Source organism: Hydra viridissima, unplaced genomic scaffold (genome assembly GCF_058129835.1).
Source record: "Hydra viridissima isolate aposymbiotic clone 2 unplaced genomic scaffold, HvirCarnegie_v1 scaffold_1, whole genome shotgun sequence".
In the NCBI taxonomy this organism is placed as follows: Eukaryota; Metazoa; Cnidaria; class Hydrozoa; order Anthoathecata; family Hydridae; genus Hydra; species Hydra viridissima.
The window spans coordinates 33,821,560-33,841,466 of record NW_028324300.1 but is presented as its reverse complement, the minus strand read 5'-3'; the positions used below and the strand labels follow the sequence as shown (position 1 = coordinate 33,841,466).

The 19,907-nt window shown below is 29.7% G+C and overlaps 1 protein-coding gene across 1 annotated transcript; it reads right to left on the bottom strand.

The window, feature by feature from the left end:
- Positions 1-730: 730 nt before the first annotated feature.
- On the bottom strand, positions 731-19,147 carry LOC149894661 (uncharacterized). Its single transcript, XM_090071442.1, has 11 exons — positions 18,974-19,147; positions 14,286-14,486; positions 13,552-13,925; positions 12,084-12,250; positions 11,625-11,796; positions 11,187-11,331; positions 10,585-10,654; positions 2,487-2,536; positions 1,352-1,582; positions 1,139-1,191; positions 731-988 (listed from the first exon to the last, which is right to left on the bottom strand). Exons 1-11 carry the CDS (start codon positions 19,038-19,040, stop codon positions 977-979), a joined length of 1,542 nt encoding a protein of 513 aa, XP_089927568.1. The 5' UTR covers positions 19,041-19,147; the 3' UTR covers positions 731-976.
- Positions 19,148-19,907: the final 760 nt, after the last annotated feature.

Sequence of the window (19,907 nt, the reverse complement as noted above, 5' to 3'; positions counted from 1 at the left end):
CTTTTTTGAAAAATCTGGAGGTGATAGAGAAAAACTAAGTACATATTCGTAATCAGCGCACCAAAATACCCTAGAATCAGCTATCAAATTCCAGAGAGGAAGTTATGACTCTCATTTTGCAGGCCTGTGTAATTTTAAAAATAGCAGTCTGTCTCTCACTCAACAAATGTAATTAATAATTTCTTACAAAATAAGTTCTGTTTAAGTAAAATGCTGTATCTTTTCTTGTATTGATTCGACCATCTATCAGATTCTTTCACAGTTTTTGTTTTTATAACTATTAGAGAGAATGAAAGTATAAGTTAAGTGGGGAAAAACGACTGGCGCTAAAAGGAGAATTTTTAGAATAAACTAGAACTTCGTTTTAGATGGTCTAAGTCTTAATTGCTTTCCGGAATTAAGAAGTAGGAGGGTATGACTCAAAAAGTAGTCATTGTTTTCCCCTCCCATTTTCCTCTGCAAATAAGCAATCGTGTGAAAAAAATGACCTAAACCTAAACCAATTTATTAATACCCACAATGCCCAGTTCCATTCTACAGATATCGAAGTAAATACCCACATGCCCACTTCCATTCTACAGATATCGAGGTAAATATTGACTCTGACAATTATTTAGTATCATTAAAAAAAAATAAACTCGGACGAATATTCAAGTTATAAAACAATGTGGTATCAAAATGGCAACCATTTACAAAGTTATTTTATATCGAAATTTTTGAGAATTTAGTATTTGTTAAACATTAAAATATTTAATTTTCTTACTAAAACTAGTTTACACGAATACATGTGATCGGAAAATAAAAATTATATAAAACTGTGTGCTTCAAAAATATTTACTAAAACTATCAATACAATCGCTGTATAGAAGATTAAAAAATAAAACGTTTTATATTGCCACACGCGTTTCATACGCTGCTTTTACAATGCAATCGTTTTAGGTCGAATACCAAACTTGTACTTACATAGCACAAAAGGTTAAATCTTTGGCTGGAAGTATAAAAGTATTTTCTTGGATTAAACTTTTTGGCAGAAATTTAATCCAACATTGAAATAAAATAAAAGAATAACATCACCAACAGTAGTAAAGATCAAATCTAATAAAAAAGATCAATATATAAAAAAACAAAAAGCATTTACCCAATAAATTATGTACTTTTTCGTTAAACTTTCAAACAGACCTGATTTTGAAACTAAAAGTAAAAAAATCTGTTACGTTTTAGATAATGACATTTTAAAATAATCTAATATTATTCATAGTAATAATAACAACAACCTTAAAAACCTACATAAAATACTGAATTTAATTTTACAACACATATTTTACCAAGTATTAAAAAAGTAAATTTAGACCTGAATATGCTTTCCCCGATTCCAAAGTAAAAGCGTTTACATAGTCAACAATGGTATAGCGATCATAAAACTTAGCTACAGCCAATGAAATTTCAACAGACAGCCATGTTTCAATCGGAACGTTGTAGTACTTCTTTTGTCGAAGCTTGAGATAACTTCCCTCGTTTGTCTTCCCATAAACATAGCCATCAGAAAAGAATCCGAATTTTTCAAAGTTCTTCGCAGGATACACTATACGCAAAAGAAAACAAGTTTCAAAAGCATTACATTCATCAAGGAAAAGCAAGTAACAAACTTTCGAAGAATATTGATGAACATTATATGATGATTTTTGAAAGAATAACTGGTAGTAAAGTGCTTAAAGACGAATTTCTCAACAGAACAATGAGTACATAGGCTAACAGAAAAATTGTGAAAACTTTTTAAGCAGCTCAATCTTATGTACTCTTGGGTACTGAAACCGTATCTGACACCAGTTTTTTTCACATGACTTTCGATTGTATATAAAAATGGACCAAACAGTTTTAGATGATATTGTACTTTTATTTAATTTCAGATTTTAACACTACGTCTTTTAATTACAAACTCACTACATATATAACAAAAACTGTCTAGAAAGTTTTCACAACCTCGGTTAACCATACTTTCACAACCTCGGTTAACCATACTTTCACAACCTCGGTTAACCATACTTTCACAACCTCAGTTAACCATACTTTCACAACCTCAGTTAACCATACTTTCACAACCTCGGTTAACCATACTTTCACAACCACGGTTAACCATACTTTCACAACCACGGTTAACCATACTTTCACAACCACGGTTAACCATACTTTCACAACCACGGTTAACCATACTTTCACAACCACGGTTAACCATACTTTCACAACCACGGTTAACCATACTTAGAACACCTGGGCAAAAAACTGAAAAACTAACATATGTTGACTGAAAGAAAATAAACAGCTTAAAACGATGAAGAACAAAATGGAAAAACAAAGAGCAGTACTGAAAGTGCCAATTATCATCATCTACAAACCTATTTCGTTTAGATTTACTGTATGTTTTAGTATGTTAAAATGCATAGATATTAAATAAAAAAATGAATTTCTCGCATTCCGTATATGCATACCATAGTGTTGAGTTATAGAATCATCATAACCACCGCACCATAACTTCTCACTAAAAAAAGATAATTTATCAAATATATTATTTTAGTTAAAATAATTTTAAATTTATGTATGAATCTATGATTTTGGTATCTTTTTAATAGGGAAAGGGGAGTGTTAAGAGGAGCTTTAAGAACTCTTTTAAAATTGTCTTTGTAGGCCGTTTTAAGTGATCAATTTATAGGCCGTTTTAAGTGATCAATTTATAGGCCGTTTTAAGTGATCAATTTATAGGCCGTTTTAAGTGATCAATTTATAGGCCGTTTTAAGTGATCAATTTATGAGTGAGCAGTAGGATGGTAACTTTTTGACTTTTTTTCAGAAAATGTCACGGCCATAGTCCTATACAATGAGAAAAAAGTTGAAACGAGGAAATATATATTTATTTTTGCGTTTCATTAGCAAAAATATCACCCACCAAAAATATAAGATTTGTTCTTTGCGTAATAATGTTATTGAAAGTGAACCAACATGTTATACCATAAATGTTACTGAATATAAAGCGTAAATTGAGGCTCTCAGGAGTTTTGCCATTGAAAGATTGGATAAAATGTATGGCCCTCTCAGCACAAATATTGGTGCTCTGGCTGTCAATTATCGACGGTTCTATACTCAAGTAGGTATCAAAACACTTTTTAGCATCTTCATAATTTTGAACACTTTCTGCTAACTTAATATAGGAATTTTCTTGAAAATGGTGATCTGAAAACCAAATGCCCAGCCGAATTCCATAAATAAATAAACAAATATGCTGCAATCGGTATCTCATTTGAGGCAATAAAAGCCAGGATAGAATAGATTCTACGTAAATTCAACTGCGCATTGCTCAAATTTGGCAGTCAACGAAATTAAATGTACAGAAATTCTCAATTGCTGAGGAAATAGCGAAAGGCATATCCTAGTTCCGAAAGAAACAACATGCCATTTCTCCATGTAATGATAAGGAGATTCAATCTGTCGGTTTCTGCACAAACTTTGTTTTTAGAGAATCATATTCCCTTACAATACCATTGAAGAAATTGTATGCAATGTCTAGAGAACGAGTAGCACCTCCAAACTTTCATCCATGACATGTTTTAAAATGCGGTCCAAAATATGGTACGCATTTCGATGTGGTGTATCCCACCTTTCCGCCACTTAAGGCATGCTTTTCATACAGCTGCTTATCTTCCTCCCTAAGCCACTCTCCATTTGTATATCAGCAAATATACCAGTAAAAGTTACTTTTTTAAATTCGCCCTGGTCAGAAAGATAAACAAAAGTTCATCTTTCTGACCAGGGCGCTTTATAAAGGTGTCGTGTTCAGATATTAAACTCTTCTTACCAAAGACTTCAATTTTATGAAAGGGAAATTTAATATTCTGATCCTCAAAAAGCTCCATCCTCAAATTCTTCCGCGATCATTTTAAATCTGCTTTTGTGACACTTCTCGTTTTTTGCAAGATAATGGTATGAGCCAATGATAGCACTTTTCATAGGTATTTTGCAGTAATTCTTCAACGATGCTTCTATACATGGGATGCTTTTCCGTAGTTGAATGGCTTTTTTAAATCTTACCAGATTTGAAAAAACCAGTCGAAAGAGAATTTTTATTAATATTGGTACGTGAAAGCCATTGAATAATTACAAAAATATGTTTATTAGCTCGACTAAGCATGCAATCATATTTTACTTTCACTAAAGTATGAGACACCGCACGAATCACACGTTCTCACCCCTAAGGGCTGAAAACTTGTGATATATATATATATATATATATATATATCACACGTTTTCAGTGTGATTGTAATTAGCTTTGGATTCGCAGTCAGTTGGTAAGAAATATAACTACTTAACTATAAATTATTTCTAAATATGAAATATCCAACAACAAAGACGTTCGCTTTAGATGGTGAGCAATTGGTAAAATATTAAAATTAGGTTTTATTTGGAGGGTGAGGTTTTCGATCAAACAATAAATAAAAGCAATATTAATGATGTTTTTAGACCATTCCTCAAACTGTAGTACCATGGCCGTATAAGTTTAAAAAAAGTTACCACCCTAGTGAGTAGTTTAAACCGATTACTACCTGATACTTAGCAAACAAAAGATATATTTGAGTATCTTAATTAGAGTCACTGGGGTCATTAGTTTAAACCCAATCACATGTGCAACTGCATTTGCATTATTAATAATTATGCAGTTGATAAAGCAAACTGCAATTAATGAACCAAGTAAAGATTTAACAAAAAACAACAACAAAAATAAAAAAAAATCGATTTTAAAAAGAATTCAATGAAATGGTTGAAACGAAAAATCATTTTTTGTGTTAATGAGATTTATTAGAAAATTTTATTTACACACTTTATTTTATTTACACACTTTATTTTATTTACACGCTTTATTTTATTTTACATCTGCTTTATTGTACATCTCGCATTATGTAAAAATTGAGATTTTAGCTTTAAATACTCAAAAAAAACTTTAGTATCTCGTTTTTAAATTTACAAACTGTCCCTCGCTCTATTTATATTTCAACACTTGGGACAGAAGAAGAAAATGTAAGAAAGAAATATTAAGAAAGTATAATAAGAAGAAAAAAAAACGCTGTAAATATCTAAATAATCACTCAAACTAAAAAATTAACAATGTTGTTTGAAGGTCAAGGTTGTGTTCTTGGAGTAAGCATCGCACTTTCGCATCGTCGTACTTCGTAGTACATCGAAGTACTTCGTAAACATTGAAAAACTTCGTAAAACTTCGTAATCAAACTTTACAAAAATTTGAGTTCTGAATTTCCGAATTTTTTCAAAGCTTCGTAATTATGAAGTTCCAAATTTGCGAATATTCGCACCGCCTTCGTAAAAACGAAATTCCAATTACTCTAAGAAATCGTAATTACTGTCATTAGGCATCGGGGTTTTGTCACACCTCACATACCTTATAATATTTATTTCAACCCTTCAACGTTGCGCAGAATTGCTCTTCGATTTTAACAAATTTTCGCATATAAAATTCTCACACCAAGTTACAAGAAATTTTAATGATGGCCGTGAGAAAAATATTTCAACTTAAAAACATTTTACATAGAAAAAAGATGCGTTTCTTAATTTTTTTCGAAAGAAGATTATTGAAGCCATAATGAGAATTAGTGACTTCAAAGAACAGAATTTTTAACACAACTAGTAGTGCTTATATGTATTGGCATGTGATTCGCATGTGCTTCCTCCTCCCCTTCCCCTCCCGAAGCTCGATCATTAAAAAAGCTCTTAGTTTTATGACATCTCGCTGCTCGTTTTTCACCAAATGGATGACATATTGAAATCAAATGAATATTGTTGAGATTCAAAATTACAAATATTTGAAATGTTGCATGAATTTTTTTTTTTGAGTGCAAATGTAATTTATTTACGTAAGCTTTATTTGCAACGAAAGAACTAAGCTCAAAAAGCGCAACATTGTTGTAAAATTGTTTCAAACTAATAAAAGTGAACACGATATTGCTAGTATTGTTAGAATTCAATCTGCGGGCAATAACTAACTCATCATTGATACGACTGGCCACACTTATTGAGAAACTTGGCTCAGTACAGACGGGCCATTTAAAGTCAACGACCAATTAAGAAAATAACATTTGTGCAACGTTAGATGCAGCGAACGTAAAAAAAAAATCTTGATATTCAATTATAAATAAATTGCTCGAAATGTTCTGAAAATAAGATTGAAAACATGTACTTATCAAGGTCGAATCTCAAAAAAAAAAAATCATCAGTAAGATCAATAAAGTAAAGTGATTGCGCTAAAAGTCATGCAATCGTTTCGGAATACCACTTGTTGCCGTATTATGTAACAGTTTTATTACGTCATCAAGTGGTTTGACTCATAATGAAATTTTTGCTGCTGAGCCCCAAAGTGAAGGAGACTTGTGACGAATGGTTGATGAATGGAGACTTGTGACGAATGGTTGATGCATGAAAAGTTAGGAAACAAACAATCTATTATACTTCGAAACAGTTATTTCAGTTTTTTCTCACTTTTTATTCTTTAAGTAGGGATGGAAAAAAAATTCCTGACAAAAACATGGCTTGTTTGTAATAGTTTTAGTGCTGATGGAGATCCATTATGGGGGGGGGGGGGGGAGACCCCACGTTACGAAACACTCCTCTACCTATTCTACTGCTCGAGCATGTTATCATAAAAAGCAACTGCACAATTTTACCAGGCTACAATTTTCAGGGAAATTAAGTGGCATAATAAAATACGTGATAAATTCCTAACATAGTAGGTGTATTAAGTTACAAAAGATGTTGTTACAAAATGTTGTCAAGTAAATCTTTTCATTCGTAAAATCACCATTCTGTAAAATATACACCATACTGCAAAAAATACACTAAACCGCAAAATTAACGCACCACATAAATTCCAATTTATTCTGAAAAACATTATCTATTTCCCGGATTTATCAATTACAAAGATGATAACAATGCTTATTCTTACGTCTTTTGTAGGTTTCCGTTTCCCTTATTTAATTTGGAAGTTATAGCAGCTATTCATAAGTAGCATGTTTTGCTGTAATTAAATCTCACTTCTAAAACAAAAGTATGTATTGGTTTTAAATTGTTTTAACAGTAGAAAAAATAACTGTCATTTGAGCAACAAATCTGTTCACAATGCAGCGTTCTAGATAAAATTTAAGCCGTGAATATGTTGCAATTGTTACTTTGGTTATCCGTAGAGGACCGATTTTTAGTGCTTTGAACAATGAGAGAACTGTTCACTACTGCACAAAGTCTCCAAATACAACTTGCTGAGGTTCATGGAACTGTTGTTAGTCAAGATACCATAAGAAGAGGAATTCGTGCTTTAAATTTACGACCTCGGGCAGCAGCTACTGGTCCCAGATTGTTTGTAGACCACCGAAGAAACAGACTGGCTTTTTCAAGGAGGCAAATGAATTGGAAAATACATGATTGAGGACAGGTCTTATTTACAGATGAGACAAGACTTTGCCTTGCAAGTTTTGATCGCCGCCCAAGAGTGTACAGAAGACCAAATGAAAGTTATTTTGCTTGAAACATTCGAGAATCCACTTCATAGGGAGGCAGCTCAGTGATGATATGGGGCGGAATATGTTTAACTGCTGGCTTCTCAACAATGCATAGTAGACATTTTAGAACCTTTTGTGGTACCTTTTGCATCGTACATTGGAGATGGATTCTAGACTACATACAACGCATGTTATTACTGAATACTTAAACAATGTTAATATTCAAGTTTTGGAGTGGCCAGCTTGCAGTGCAGATATGAACCCAATAGAGGGTCTTTGGGACATAACAAGAAGCCGTGTTAGAAGCCAACATCCACCACCTAACAGCCTAGGCGAGCTGCGACAAAGTCTTATTCGCGTGTGGGAAGACATCCCTCAATAAACAATTAGATCTCTAATTGAAAGTATGCCAAGCCGCTGTGAGGCTGTAATAACATCAAGAGGTGGTAACATTAGTTCTTGATAAGCGAAAAATGTTTCCATTTAAACTATTAGAGTGCATAATAATAATAATCATTTTACATGAAGTTTTTTTTCACCATCCTCAAAGTCAATTTTATTATTATCATTGAAATAATTATGTTCATGTGTTCTATTCTTGATATGTTCATCAAAATATATGATAACGTTGACGACAATTAAAATAAATCGAAATGGGTAAGTAGTGCGTTAATCTTATGGCTAAATGTAATTCATTCGTGCGAGTTTGTTCTTGAAACTTGCCAAAAAGGTTCTCTTGAAAGGTAAAACTACTTTTTCCATTACAAATCTTTTCGCATTAGACACGTGGTATATCATTCGGCATATATATAAATATACCCACACATACACTCATTTATAGTTCACTAATTGCATCAACAACTTTCTTTAAAACTATAACCAAAGGTTATAAATACATTTTTAAATTATAATTTATAATAAATTGTAATAAATTTATCAAAATTATAACCAAGGTATCAAGTTTTGAAGTCGAATTTATTGTTTTATAACAAGTTTTTAAGTATTAAAACATTGTTGAGTATGAGACTGCTCCCGTAACAGTTCGAAAATAATTTGCTTTAAAAGTTTTCGCTCAACGTTGCATGATTCAGAGAAGGCATTTCTTCGCTGGCATCTTCTATCTGTTATGTCTGAAAAAAATCCTTTGGAATCCAACGATTTTTTGATGTTATGCATAAACTCATCATGATTCCATAAAGATTTGTATATCATGTCTGTTCTTCTTTTTGATGAAAATATTCGTGCGATTGATGCGAAAGTTCTGCGGCTTCAATGTTTTCGCGATTTGCGAAAAATTGTTTTCTTAACCAACCACTTAATGAGATTATCTAAGTTCATTTTAAATTTTGGGGCTTTACTTATTTTGAAACCATATCGTGTGAAAATGTTTACAATTCGATTATTGACTATATTTAACTAAATTTATGTGACTTATCTCTTTGTACTCGACGTGCATGCGCAACTCGACCGGTAGCGTTAAAATTGAGCGAAATGACTCAAATTTTACGCTACAGTTCGAGTTTTTTTGAAAAAAAGTTCACTTTTTTTTCACTTCAAAGACTTATCTTCGATTTTAACAAATATTTGTTTTGTTAGATTTTAGATAAGGAAAAGTGTCAATTTACAAAGTGTAGTAATTTCTAAGTACCAAAAAAAAGTGTAGTACTTTCTAAGTACAAAAAAAGTTACACGCGAATAAAGATTTTCCATGATTTAAATGGTTTAAGCTCGTCTCCAACAAAAACGTCCAACGAAACTTCCAACAAAAGTGCAGAATGATCAAGGAGAAATGTGCTATCGAGTTATGTCGCTCAGTTGAGTCGACCAGGAATAGCATGTACAGAAAAGAAAATTTGCAAAGTGAAAACCCGTTTAAATTGGAAGAAAATAGGGTTCCTTAGAAAATTTTCTGGCATAAAAGAAAAGGACGGAGCCGCTATTTATTACTGGTCAAAAAATCAAAAAAATTAAGTTTACAAGTTGGGTGCGAAACAAAATATCCGAAGAGAAGAAAAGTTAAGGATTTTGTTTTCTGATGAGAAGGTGTTTCAATGCAAAAAGCCGATGGAAAAGATGGTGTAAAGCTAAAACAAAAAGTTATACAAAAAGTTATGATGTAGTTTTGAGTGTGTTCGGAAGGAATAACACAGTCATCTTAGACAAAGGAGTGTTTAACCTCAAAGTTTACACAAAAAAAAGCCTTGCCAATAGTTTAAAAGTTCGGTAATCAAGTGTTCTGTGACAATTCGACATTACGGTAAGACACACCCACCACTTTTCCTAAAAATGGTGTACAGACAATTTTCCAGCTGTAATCAACAAAAACCGTTGGCTGCTAAACTCTCCGGACCTTAATCCATTAAATTACTTTGTTTAGAACAAATTTGTTTTATAAGAATAACGGAAACAATATGCATTAAAAGTCAATTCTTGTAGAAAAGGGGAATTTTTTTAAAAAAATAGACCGATAATACTAATATTGAGTGTGATACGTAAAAGATAAAAACACGCCAATCCTTTTACGATACCACTGTTCTTATCAAACAGCCTTTCATAACTTTTGTTTTGGAGTCATACTGCTCATTATGGGCCACACTTATTGAAAGTATCTTATTGAAAATCATCATTTCGTAAATTTCAAGTTCAGCTTACTAAGTTTATATTATCTTAAAGAGAGAGAAGTTGACTTGATATGAATCAAGTCATCCTTGAAGCTATATTTGTAGACGTGCTTTAAAACTTTGAATTTTATCCTGAAAAATTTTACAATTTGTAAATGCTAAGTGTCTTGCAACATTGAATGTTGATTTAACTACATGTATTTCGCAAGCACGTGCTAGGGTAACATTGACCAAATATTTGCTTTTAATGTTTGATCAACATAATCTTGTCTCAATCATCAGTTAAAATACAATGATGATAATTATTAACAAAATAAGAAAACAAGAGATGCAACCTCAGCACATTAAAAAACAAACAGATACTTATGAGTTAACTAAATTGAATATACAATAAAAAAAAAAGTCAAACATACTTTCTTCGACAACAGTAGAAAATGCTTGAGTTATAAGAAGCTATTGCAACGCTCGCGAAAGGTGTTGGTTCTGTAAAAACAAAGCCAATTACTGTTATTGTTAATTTGTGATTATGTTTAAATTCGTTATAGCACAATTATTAAAAAAAATCTTCATTATACTTTCCTAGTGACGTACATTTAGGAAAAAAAAAGTTTTAAGTACTAGTTTTTTGTTGCCCTCTGGCAACAAAAGTGATTATTTGTGTGCTTTTTCTAAAAAATATTAAATCCAAATCATTAGGATAAAAATTCATGAAACAATATTTTTTGAATATTTATACTGTAATAAAAATATTTATACATTTCTGAATACTTATACTTTTATTTTGAAAATTTATAGGAAAAATGCTTTTTTAAGAAACATTTATTTCTACTTGTATTGCAGTATTTAGCATATTTAGTAAATATGCTAAAATTTAGCATATTTAGTAAATATGCTAAAATACTGCAATACAAGTAGAAGCAAAAAAAAACTTACTTTAAAGAAAAAATATCAAACAGAATGTAAATTTACGTAAATAAATAAAATGATTATTTAAGATCACAGCAAAATTGTGTACCTTTTTTTATTTGCCGAATATAGCTTTTCTGAAAAGACTTTCCATGAATATATGCACTCCATCTTAAATTTAGATCAATCACAGCAGTTGTATATGATATGAAAGTATAGTAAGTAGAGAAAGTAAACACAGTGCATCTACTGAACTAAAAGAAATAATAAAGAATTATCCAATCTTGCCCGTCATTTTAAAAAAATCGAAAAATATTTCTTTGTTTTATCAAATTTCATCGACTATTCTATTAGCCATCTTTACAAAAATACCCATTTTTATAAAAACTACATTAAAGAATTATTACTAAAATCAAAATCATTATAGAGTTATTGTTAAAGAAAAAACATTATCCTTTATTAAAAAATCACCAACAATGTAAGTAATTTAAAATGTAATTTAAATGTATAATGCTTTAATGTATTTTGTTCTTATATTACCAAATACCTCAAAAATAACTTCCTTTAATTCAATTCGGATATTTTGATCAAAGCATATTTTCTCAAAACTTAGATTGACTTTATTTATCATGAGTGCATCAGAGGATTTAATAACACAAGTTATATTGTCCACACTGTACATGATCTTTGATGATATTATCAAATCTACATTAAAAAAGCTAAAAACAAAATAATTTCACTACTTAAACAATATTACCCAAGAAATGTAAACACACAATTTTAAGCAACATTACCAAAAAAAGAATGAAACATCATAAGTCAATTAGGCTCAAGGGAGCTATTATTATCATTCTCTATAGAAATTAATCAAAGGTTAAAGGAAACTCATTTTGAGAAAACTGAAACTAATAACAAACATTTTACCTTTCAAATATTTTAATCTCTCTTAATTTAAAGTTGGAAAGTTTAATAAAAAGTTGAAAAAAAAAAATAAAAAAAGTCCAACCTTCTAGACTCGACTGTCTGAGAATCATTCACATTGGCTTGAACTCTAAGGTCTCTTGTAACTTCTGGATAAGCAATTTCAATCACTATTAAAAATACTTCTATTTCATTTTCAGATTCTTTTAAGATTACCAACCATAATGGCTCATATTTCAATAAATCAATTACCTAAAGCATTCATGGAAATAAATAAGCATTAAGTGGTTAAAAAAAAAAATTGTTTATTGCTTTAAAATTTAAAAAAGCAAAGATGATATCTTCAAATCTCATGGTTCAAAAATTTAAGAAGATTACATGACTTGTAGTTCATACATGTGATTCTTTTCTATTGAAAAATAAATATTTGTAAACTTTTAACTGATTTACACATTTAGGCTGAGAACTTCTGGCACTTTTTTGATAATTGCCACTACCCTGAAAAAAGTCAGTATTATTTCTGTGATGCCACTTTTGTACCTTTCAAGATATTTTTTGAACCTAAATAATTTATGAAGGCAAATCACAGCTAGCACACAACGTTGAAACAACGTTGAAATAACGTTGATCGACGTTTATGAACGTTATTTCAACGTTGTTTCAACGTTGAAATAACGTTCAACGTTGAAATAACGTTCATCCCAGCAAGCACACAACGTTATTTCAACGTTGTTTCAACGTTGAAATAACGTTGTGTGCTTGCTGGGATGACTTGGGTAAAAAAAAATAGAAATACTTTTTTTTTACTTGTTTAATAATTTAGGTATTTGTACCATGATATAGAAAAATGTTCAGAAATGTATAGTACATTTCAACTAACCTAAAAATGACAACAGTAATATGACAGTGAGGAAATATTGAGAAAAAATCAAACCACAATAATGAAACTTTTTGGTAGTTTTATTAACTTAAAATGATTCAAATTTTGATTAATTTCTGCTTTAGAAATTTCAACATTGTCATTTTCATAGTATAAATGTCTAAAGCTGTGATGGTATAATTAACTACAGCAAGAACTCTCTCCTTGTTGCATTTTAAACTAAGAAATATTGCTGAATGAATAAACCTCAGGATGGAAGTTAAGTAGTTGTTTCATTGTTTGACTTTGATTGACTGTAAAATACTTTTTTTTTTTTTATAAATATACACCATTTTTTGTCTTTAACTTTAAATACAAATAAAAACTGTAAAACAGCTTTAAGTAGAACCTAAAATTACAAAAGTATTGGAAAATAGTAAATGCTTAATGGTGCTATAGTTTTTAATGGAATCTCAAAATTAGACCAATACCTTAGTTTTTTCATTTGCAATAAGGTTCCCAGCAAGCACACAACATTGAAACAACGTTGAAATAACGTTAATCAACGTCGATCAACGTTATTTCAACGTTGTTTCAATGCTGTGTGCTTGCTGGGCTAGAGTCTAATGAAAACATAAATTTTGCTTATTACTCCTTCTGTATGTATAACTGCTAAATTTGAGTAATAACTAACCTCAAAAAGAATTTTAAATGATCCAGGGTATGCGTTAAATCTATTAGGAAGTTCTAAATGTAAAGTATTTGAAAAGTTCCAGTAATTCTTGGGCAAATAAAATGAGTTGCTGGAATAAGTTGCATGAGAATATGTAGGATTAAGGTCAGAAAGCCCAACTCCTTCATTTGTTATCTTTTGAATAGCCAATGAAAACCTACTTGATGTATAGTCAGAATTATTTAAATTGTCTATAGCATATACAGATATATTCTGGCTTTCAAGCACATTAGCAGGATATCGTATTATAAAAGGCACAATTTTACTAAAAGGAACTGAATATCTGTTGGGAATGTAATAATCAAATTCTGATGAGTTGTTTCGCCAAAAACCATCTAAAAAAAAAATGTTTTTTTATAAAAAACTTATCACAAGGTTGAATCAAAAGTGTATTATTTTTGTTCTTTATTATAATTTATACTACATATAAAATTTTTGTATGTAAAATTTTTTTTTAACTTCAATAATTGTTTCAACGGTCACAAAAATAAAAATTGAAAGAACATTCATTTTTTCATTTTTCTCAGATTTTTGAATTTAACAACAGTAGCTTAATATGTTATCAACAATTATTGTTTTTCTTTTTTTTTTTTTTTGTAAACTTAAAAACAAAAACTGAATCTTCTCTGGAAAGCAAAAAAATAAGTTTTGTTAACTATACTGCTATACATACACATATATAGAAGCAATCTTACATATGTCTTTCAAATCTAAACTTGTCAGATTCTCGAAAAAATTTGTTCTATCTGTAGCTAACCATGAGTAACAAGTGCAGATATTTTTAACTACATTGTAACTCATCCCTCCCAGAATTGATGGAGTTTCCCAATTATTGTCATAACACTTGATTTTACAATCCTCTTTTGATGAGACATTGGAAAATCTGAACCAGTAATCTAAAAGATGCAACAAAACTGAAATTAGCTATTTTTAGAATATCTAACTACCCAGCAAGCACACAACGTTGAAACAACGTTGATCAACGTCGATCAACGTTATTTCAACGTTGTTTCAACGTTGTGTGCTTGCTGGGTAGCAACTAAATATTGCAATACTTAAAAAAATTTTGCTGTATTTTAATTACTTAAAAAAAGACACTTTATACATAATCTTTAAAGTAACATGAGATAACTTTGTCAAGTGTTATCAAGTAATTATGAGGCATTGATCTTGAGAACGACATCTTTTTTTTCTCCTACAAGCTTAGTTTTTTTGCTATGAGATATTTTTGAGAAAAACAGGGATTGTAACAGTATAAGGTAAAAAAAAAAATTCTTCCGTTTGAATTTTCTTTGGAAACTGTTAATCCACTTTTATGTTGATTCTTTAACTTTGCACCAAAAAACTTATTTAATAAAAAAAATTCTCTTTTGAGAGCAATTTTAAGAGTTGCTTTTTTTTTCTCCTTAAAAAATGCATAAAATTGCGCATTTTAATTGATAAACTGTGCTTAATTAGACTTCAGAGAAATATTATGATAGCATTTTTGTATTCAGCACATCAAATTTGTATCATTTGCTTTACTTAAATGAAGTAGAGAAAATATTTTTTGTTTGTTGGGGTGTTTGAGCAAGTTTTGTTTGGCCAAATTTAACAGCCCAACAAAATACTGTTGGTTAAAAAAAAGGACTATTATATGATGCCTTCTAAGTACAAATATAAATATTGGTTTATTTGTACCTGGAAGGATGCAGTGAATACTACGAACGACGATGCGTCATTGAACATTTGTTTTGTATTTCTACAAAACACAAACCACACAATTCATTTGTTTCGATGCAATTTTTATAAAAAATGATATTGAAACACAAAACTATTGCACTTTTTCTCTCTCTTTGAGGCTATGCAACATTTATAGTAACATAAAAATTGACCTTCTTTAACAAATAAAAATTATTAAATTATAAAATAAATGTACCTTTTTTTTTTTGATCAATGGAAATCAATATTTACTTTTAAAGTTTAAAATTGTAGCCAATAGAAAAAAAAAATTACGATTGAAAACTATATTCAGTTATGTCTAGATTTTAGAAGGTCAGAATGTTTCTCTTACATGCACGTGTTTTTTGTTGTGGTTTCGATTTCATATACAATAAGTTTGATGAAGACTCTAAAAAACAAAGTGGACCTTTTTCACATAAGTCTTTTTTAAGTTTTGTATATAGTTTATTTAGAGCCGTAGGATTTTGCTTGATATTAGGAAACGTTGGGTCCTTTTCAGATTTTAGTAATTTTATCACATGAAAAATAAATTTAGTAATTTTTCACATAAAAATAATTTCATATTAACAACTTTTAAATTTTAATTAAGAAAACACATGCTGTTTAATATCTCCTAACGTGCTCTTGGTAAATTTTATACGCCTTTTTTTTCTCAGGGCATTTAAAGTTTAGATCAGAATTAGGAAAAAATATTTCACTTAAATATTTGTCAATATGTTGACCAACAATTCATATATGTATTGGCCGAAGACATCGGCAGAATTATGGTTAACTAGAGTAGGTTTCGGAAACTTAATAAAAACCACTTTTATTCATACCACAGGGACACATTCATATAACTACTTTTCGACCAGAGCATTTAACAATAGACTTCGTTGTCTCTGAAGGAGGTTCTAATGGCCGTTTTAAAAGAGAATTATTAAGGGGCGCTGCATGAACCCGGACATGTTTTATTTCAATTTTGAAAGCCAAGGCTTTTGAATCGGCAAATAAATTATCAAGAAGACATGAAAGATGTGAAATAAATTTAAATTTATCTTTAAAAAAATTAGATGCATCCTGGGATAAAAAGTTGACCAGTCTGTTATTTGGAAAAAATAAACGCAAAAAAGTATATACGATACGTTTTACTTGATGCAAACGAACAAAAAACATTTTTCTTGAGCCAATTACATTTTTTGACATTAAAATACTATTTTTGAAAAGCACTTTAATCATAATGATACAAATTAATGTAATAATAAAATTTAATAATAATGAAATAAAACGTATGATTCTAACCATAGGCGCCGAGTTCACGGGGGTAACAGGAGCAGTGCCCCCCCCCCCCTCCCAGGAAGTTTATACTAATAATATATTATCACGGATTATCTCGGGGGCGAATAGATACTCTCGCCCTCATGATAATCCGTGATAACATATTATTAGTATAAATTTCTTGGGGGAGCACTGCCACTGTTGCCCCCGTGAACTCGGCGCCTATGCTTCTAACTGTATTTTTGTAGAATTATCCACGAAACACTTTAAATTAGTCGATATATTTTAAAAATTATCTGTGAAATTAATCAATTTTGACAATAAATGAATCAATGATCTTCACCTTAATAATAATAATATTATATTATAAATATTATATAATAATATTATTATATTATATTCTATTAAGTTTTTTCTTAACTCCACGTGGCATTGGAGAATTAGAAGTTTTTTATTTCTTTCTTTTTTTTTTTTTCTTTTCCTCTGGCTTTTTAACTCTTTTATTTTAACAAATAATTTGATTAAGCTTTAATCAAGTACTACCATCAAATAAAAACACCCAGCAACTTCCTAGCAACATGTTTTGCATCTGATTCATAAAAGAATTCTTTTGAACTTATTTTCTATTGTGAATGTGAGATAACAGCATAAAGCCATTTATAAAGCCATTAAGAAAGGATGGCTCTTTTTCCTGGTCTAAACTACGTTGGTAGAAGTTACAAATCTTATATAACTTAGAAGTAGAAGATTGCACAATGAACATATTTTTAATTAAAATGCGTAGGACTATAAATGCATATTTCCAATACCACTGAGTGAAATGAATCTCTATTTTTTAGTTTATCTTTTTTATCTTTTTAAATTATGTTTTCATTCTACTTTTTTTACAGATGGGTACAAAGGGGAAAATAGAGCTATGAGGTTTGCAATCCCCCAAATTTGGAGGGAACCAACTGATCACTAAAGCTGTTGCTTCTTCTACATAGTTGACCCTTCCAAACATCGAGCAGGCAAAAATTTTAGTTATGTGCTTTTCTTTATTGTGCTAAAGATGCCAAACAAACGAAGTTTTCTTAAAAAAAAAAAAAATTTGGATTCCAAAGAAAAATCGTCTTACTCTTTCTTCTTGTTATTGTCAATAAAAATATTGAAAATAGTTACGACAAATTAACAACAAATTAATTATTATTATGTTCTGGTGATTTGAACATTTTGAAATTTTTCTTTTTTATTTCTTGTTGCTTTTTTTTTAAAGATAATTGTTTAGTATTTTTTTACATGTTATTTTTCGACATCTTATAAAATTTAAAACCTGAGAAAAAGTTTCTATGCTTAAATTTTTAAAGTTTTGTTTGTTTACTATTTAGTGCATAATAAGTCACTCACTTCACTCACTTCACTCACTTCACTGTATGAATCTTCAAATCTAAAAAACTAGATAAAGATTTTGTGTTTTGAATTACGTTTATTTTTTCCGCCATGATGAATATTTAAAAAGTTTTTTTTTTCTAATTAAAGTCTTTATAACAATTTATTAAAACAAAAATAAAACATTAAGTTAAAATGAAACATCAATCAAAAAAAAACATTAAAACAGAAAAACATCAAAAAAATCTCCTGCTTCATGTTTCAACGTTTGTTTTTTTTTCTGATGTTTCATCTCAACAACTAAAAATTAAGATTAAAAACTTTGTGAGTTTAAAAAACTTTGTGAGTTTAAAAAACTTTGTGAGTTTAAAAAACTTTGTGAGTTTAAAAAACTTTGTGAGTTTAAAAGACTTTGTGAGTTTAAAAAACTTTGTGAGTTTAAAAAACTTTGTGAGTTTAAAAAACTTTGTGAGTTTAAAAAACTTTGTGAGTTTAAAAAACTTTGTGAGTTTAAAAAACTTTGTGAGTTTAAAAAACTTTGTGAGTTTAAAAAACTTTGTGAGTTTAAAAAAGAAGTTTTTGGATGTAACAAATTTATATGGATATAAATTTAACAGATTTAATCTACTCCAACCTTATAATTTATGCACAATAATCCTGGTTAATAGAATTATTTTGTTGAAATAAAAGTATTATCCACCGTACATACTTTTATCAAAACAGGTTCGTCATTCTAAACTTAGATTTAATATTCAAGGTCTTATATAAACAGATTTTTCAGATGTCTACTAAGCTTTTCAGATGTCCACCAAGCTTATCTTAAATTCCCGTTATAACAGTTATTTTTTAAATTTGGTTAAAATAAAATTATTGTTGATTATTAATTGTTGATATTTCTGGTTCGTTTATTGGTTCTATAAAGAATAATTTTTGATATATTGTGGGTTGTACTTTCATTAAGATATTTTCATATTAAGAATTCTTTCAATCATGATTTTTTTTTCTTTCAAGAAACTACAAGAAAAACAACTTATACCTTCTCCTGAAATGTAGTACAGTCCCGTAACAATGACAAACAACTTAATTCTCTTTTTTGTATCCATTTTGCAAGTAAAATTTCTAATAAAACTCTGTTTCGAATAATTTTTTAAAAAAAAACCAAGCAAATACTTATTTTAAAAATTTATCATTTATTTGAAACGAAGTTGAATTTTGTTTCAAACTAAAGAAATAATGAAACACGGTCGTGAATAGCTTAATATTTTTTTACAACTTATCTGTTGCAGTTAGCAATAAATCTCTTACCTCTTTCTTACGTTTACTTTGGGTGTATCGCTAACTTGACGGCTAATTTATTGAGTTTTAAAGGGGTATTCTTTATGTATTTAAGATATCTAAACAGATTTTGATGTTTAAACTTGCCAAAACAACGTAAATTTAGAAACTTTAAAAGCATTTAAAAACGTCTATAAAAGAAATTTTGTCGACCACCATGGTCTAGAAAATAGGTCATAATCGACTTGACTGCTTCGCAATCAGTTCCAAAATTCTAGTCGCCGAATTTCTGCAAAGCATGTTCAATTGACAATTTTTCACCTTTTCCAACAATTATTATTATTTTAAATACTTTTTTAAAAGTATTTTTACAAAACTGATGATATGTAGGAATAAACTCAATATTTATATGGCTATATATGTATGCATATGTATGCATATATATATATTCGACTGGCCCAAAATGCATAAGTATTAAAAGGTTATTGTCTTACTTTGTATAAACGACCAAAAAATATTTCGAATGTAAAGACAATTGGATAGTATTTGGAAGTCACGAAAATATTTGGAGGTAGCAAAAAAAAACACAGTTTTTTGAAATGTTTGCGAAAAAGTGTCAATTTAGAAAACTTAAAGTTTTGTCATGAATAATTTTTAATTTCCATTTTGAAAATCTTATGGTGTAAGCTCAATTA

What these genes read in the sequence shown, in the direction of transcription:
- LOC149894661 (XM_090071442.1), bottom strand. Translation starts at nt 19,040, where the DNA reads ATGGATACAAAAAAGAGAATTAAGTTGTTTGTCATTGTTACGGGACTG. An exon ending in CAGACAGTCGAGTCTAGAAG is followed by an intron (nt 11,797 to 12,083) that starts GTTGGACTTTTT and finishes TTTTGTTTTTAG; the next exon opens with CTTTTTTAATGTAGATTTGA. An exon ending in TTCTATAACTCAACACTATG is followed by an intron (nt 1,583 to 2,486) that starts GTATGCATATAC and finishes TTTTGCGTATAG; the next exon opens with TGTATCCTGCGAAGAACTTT.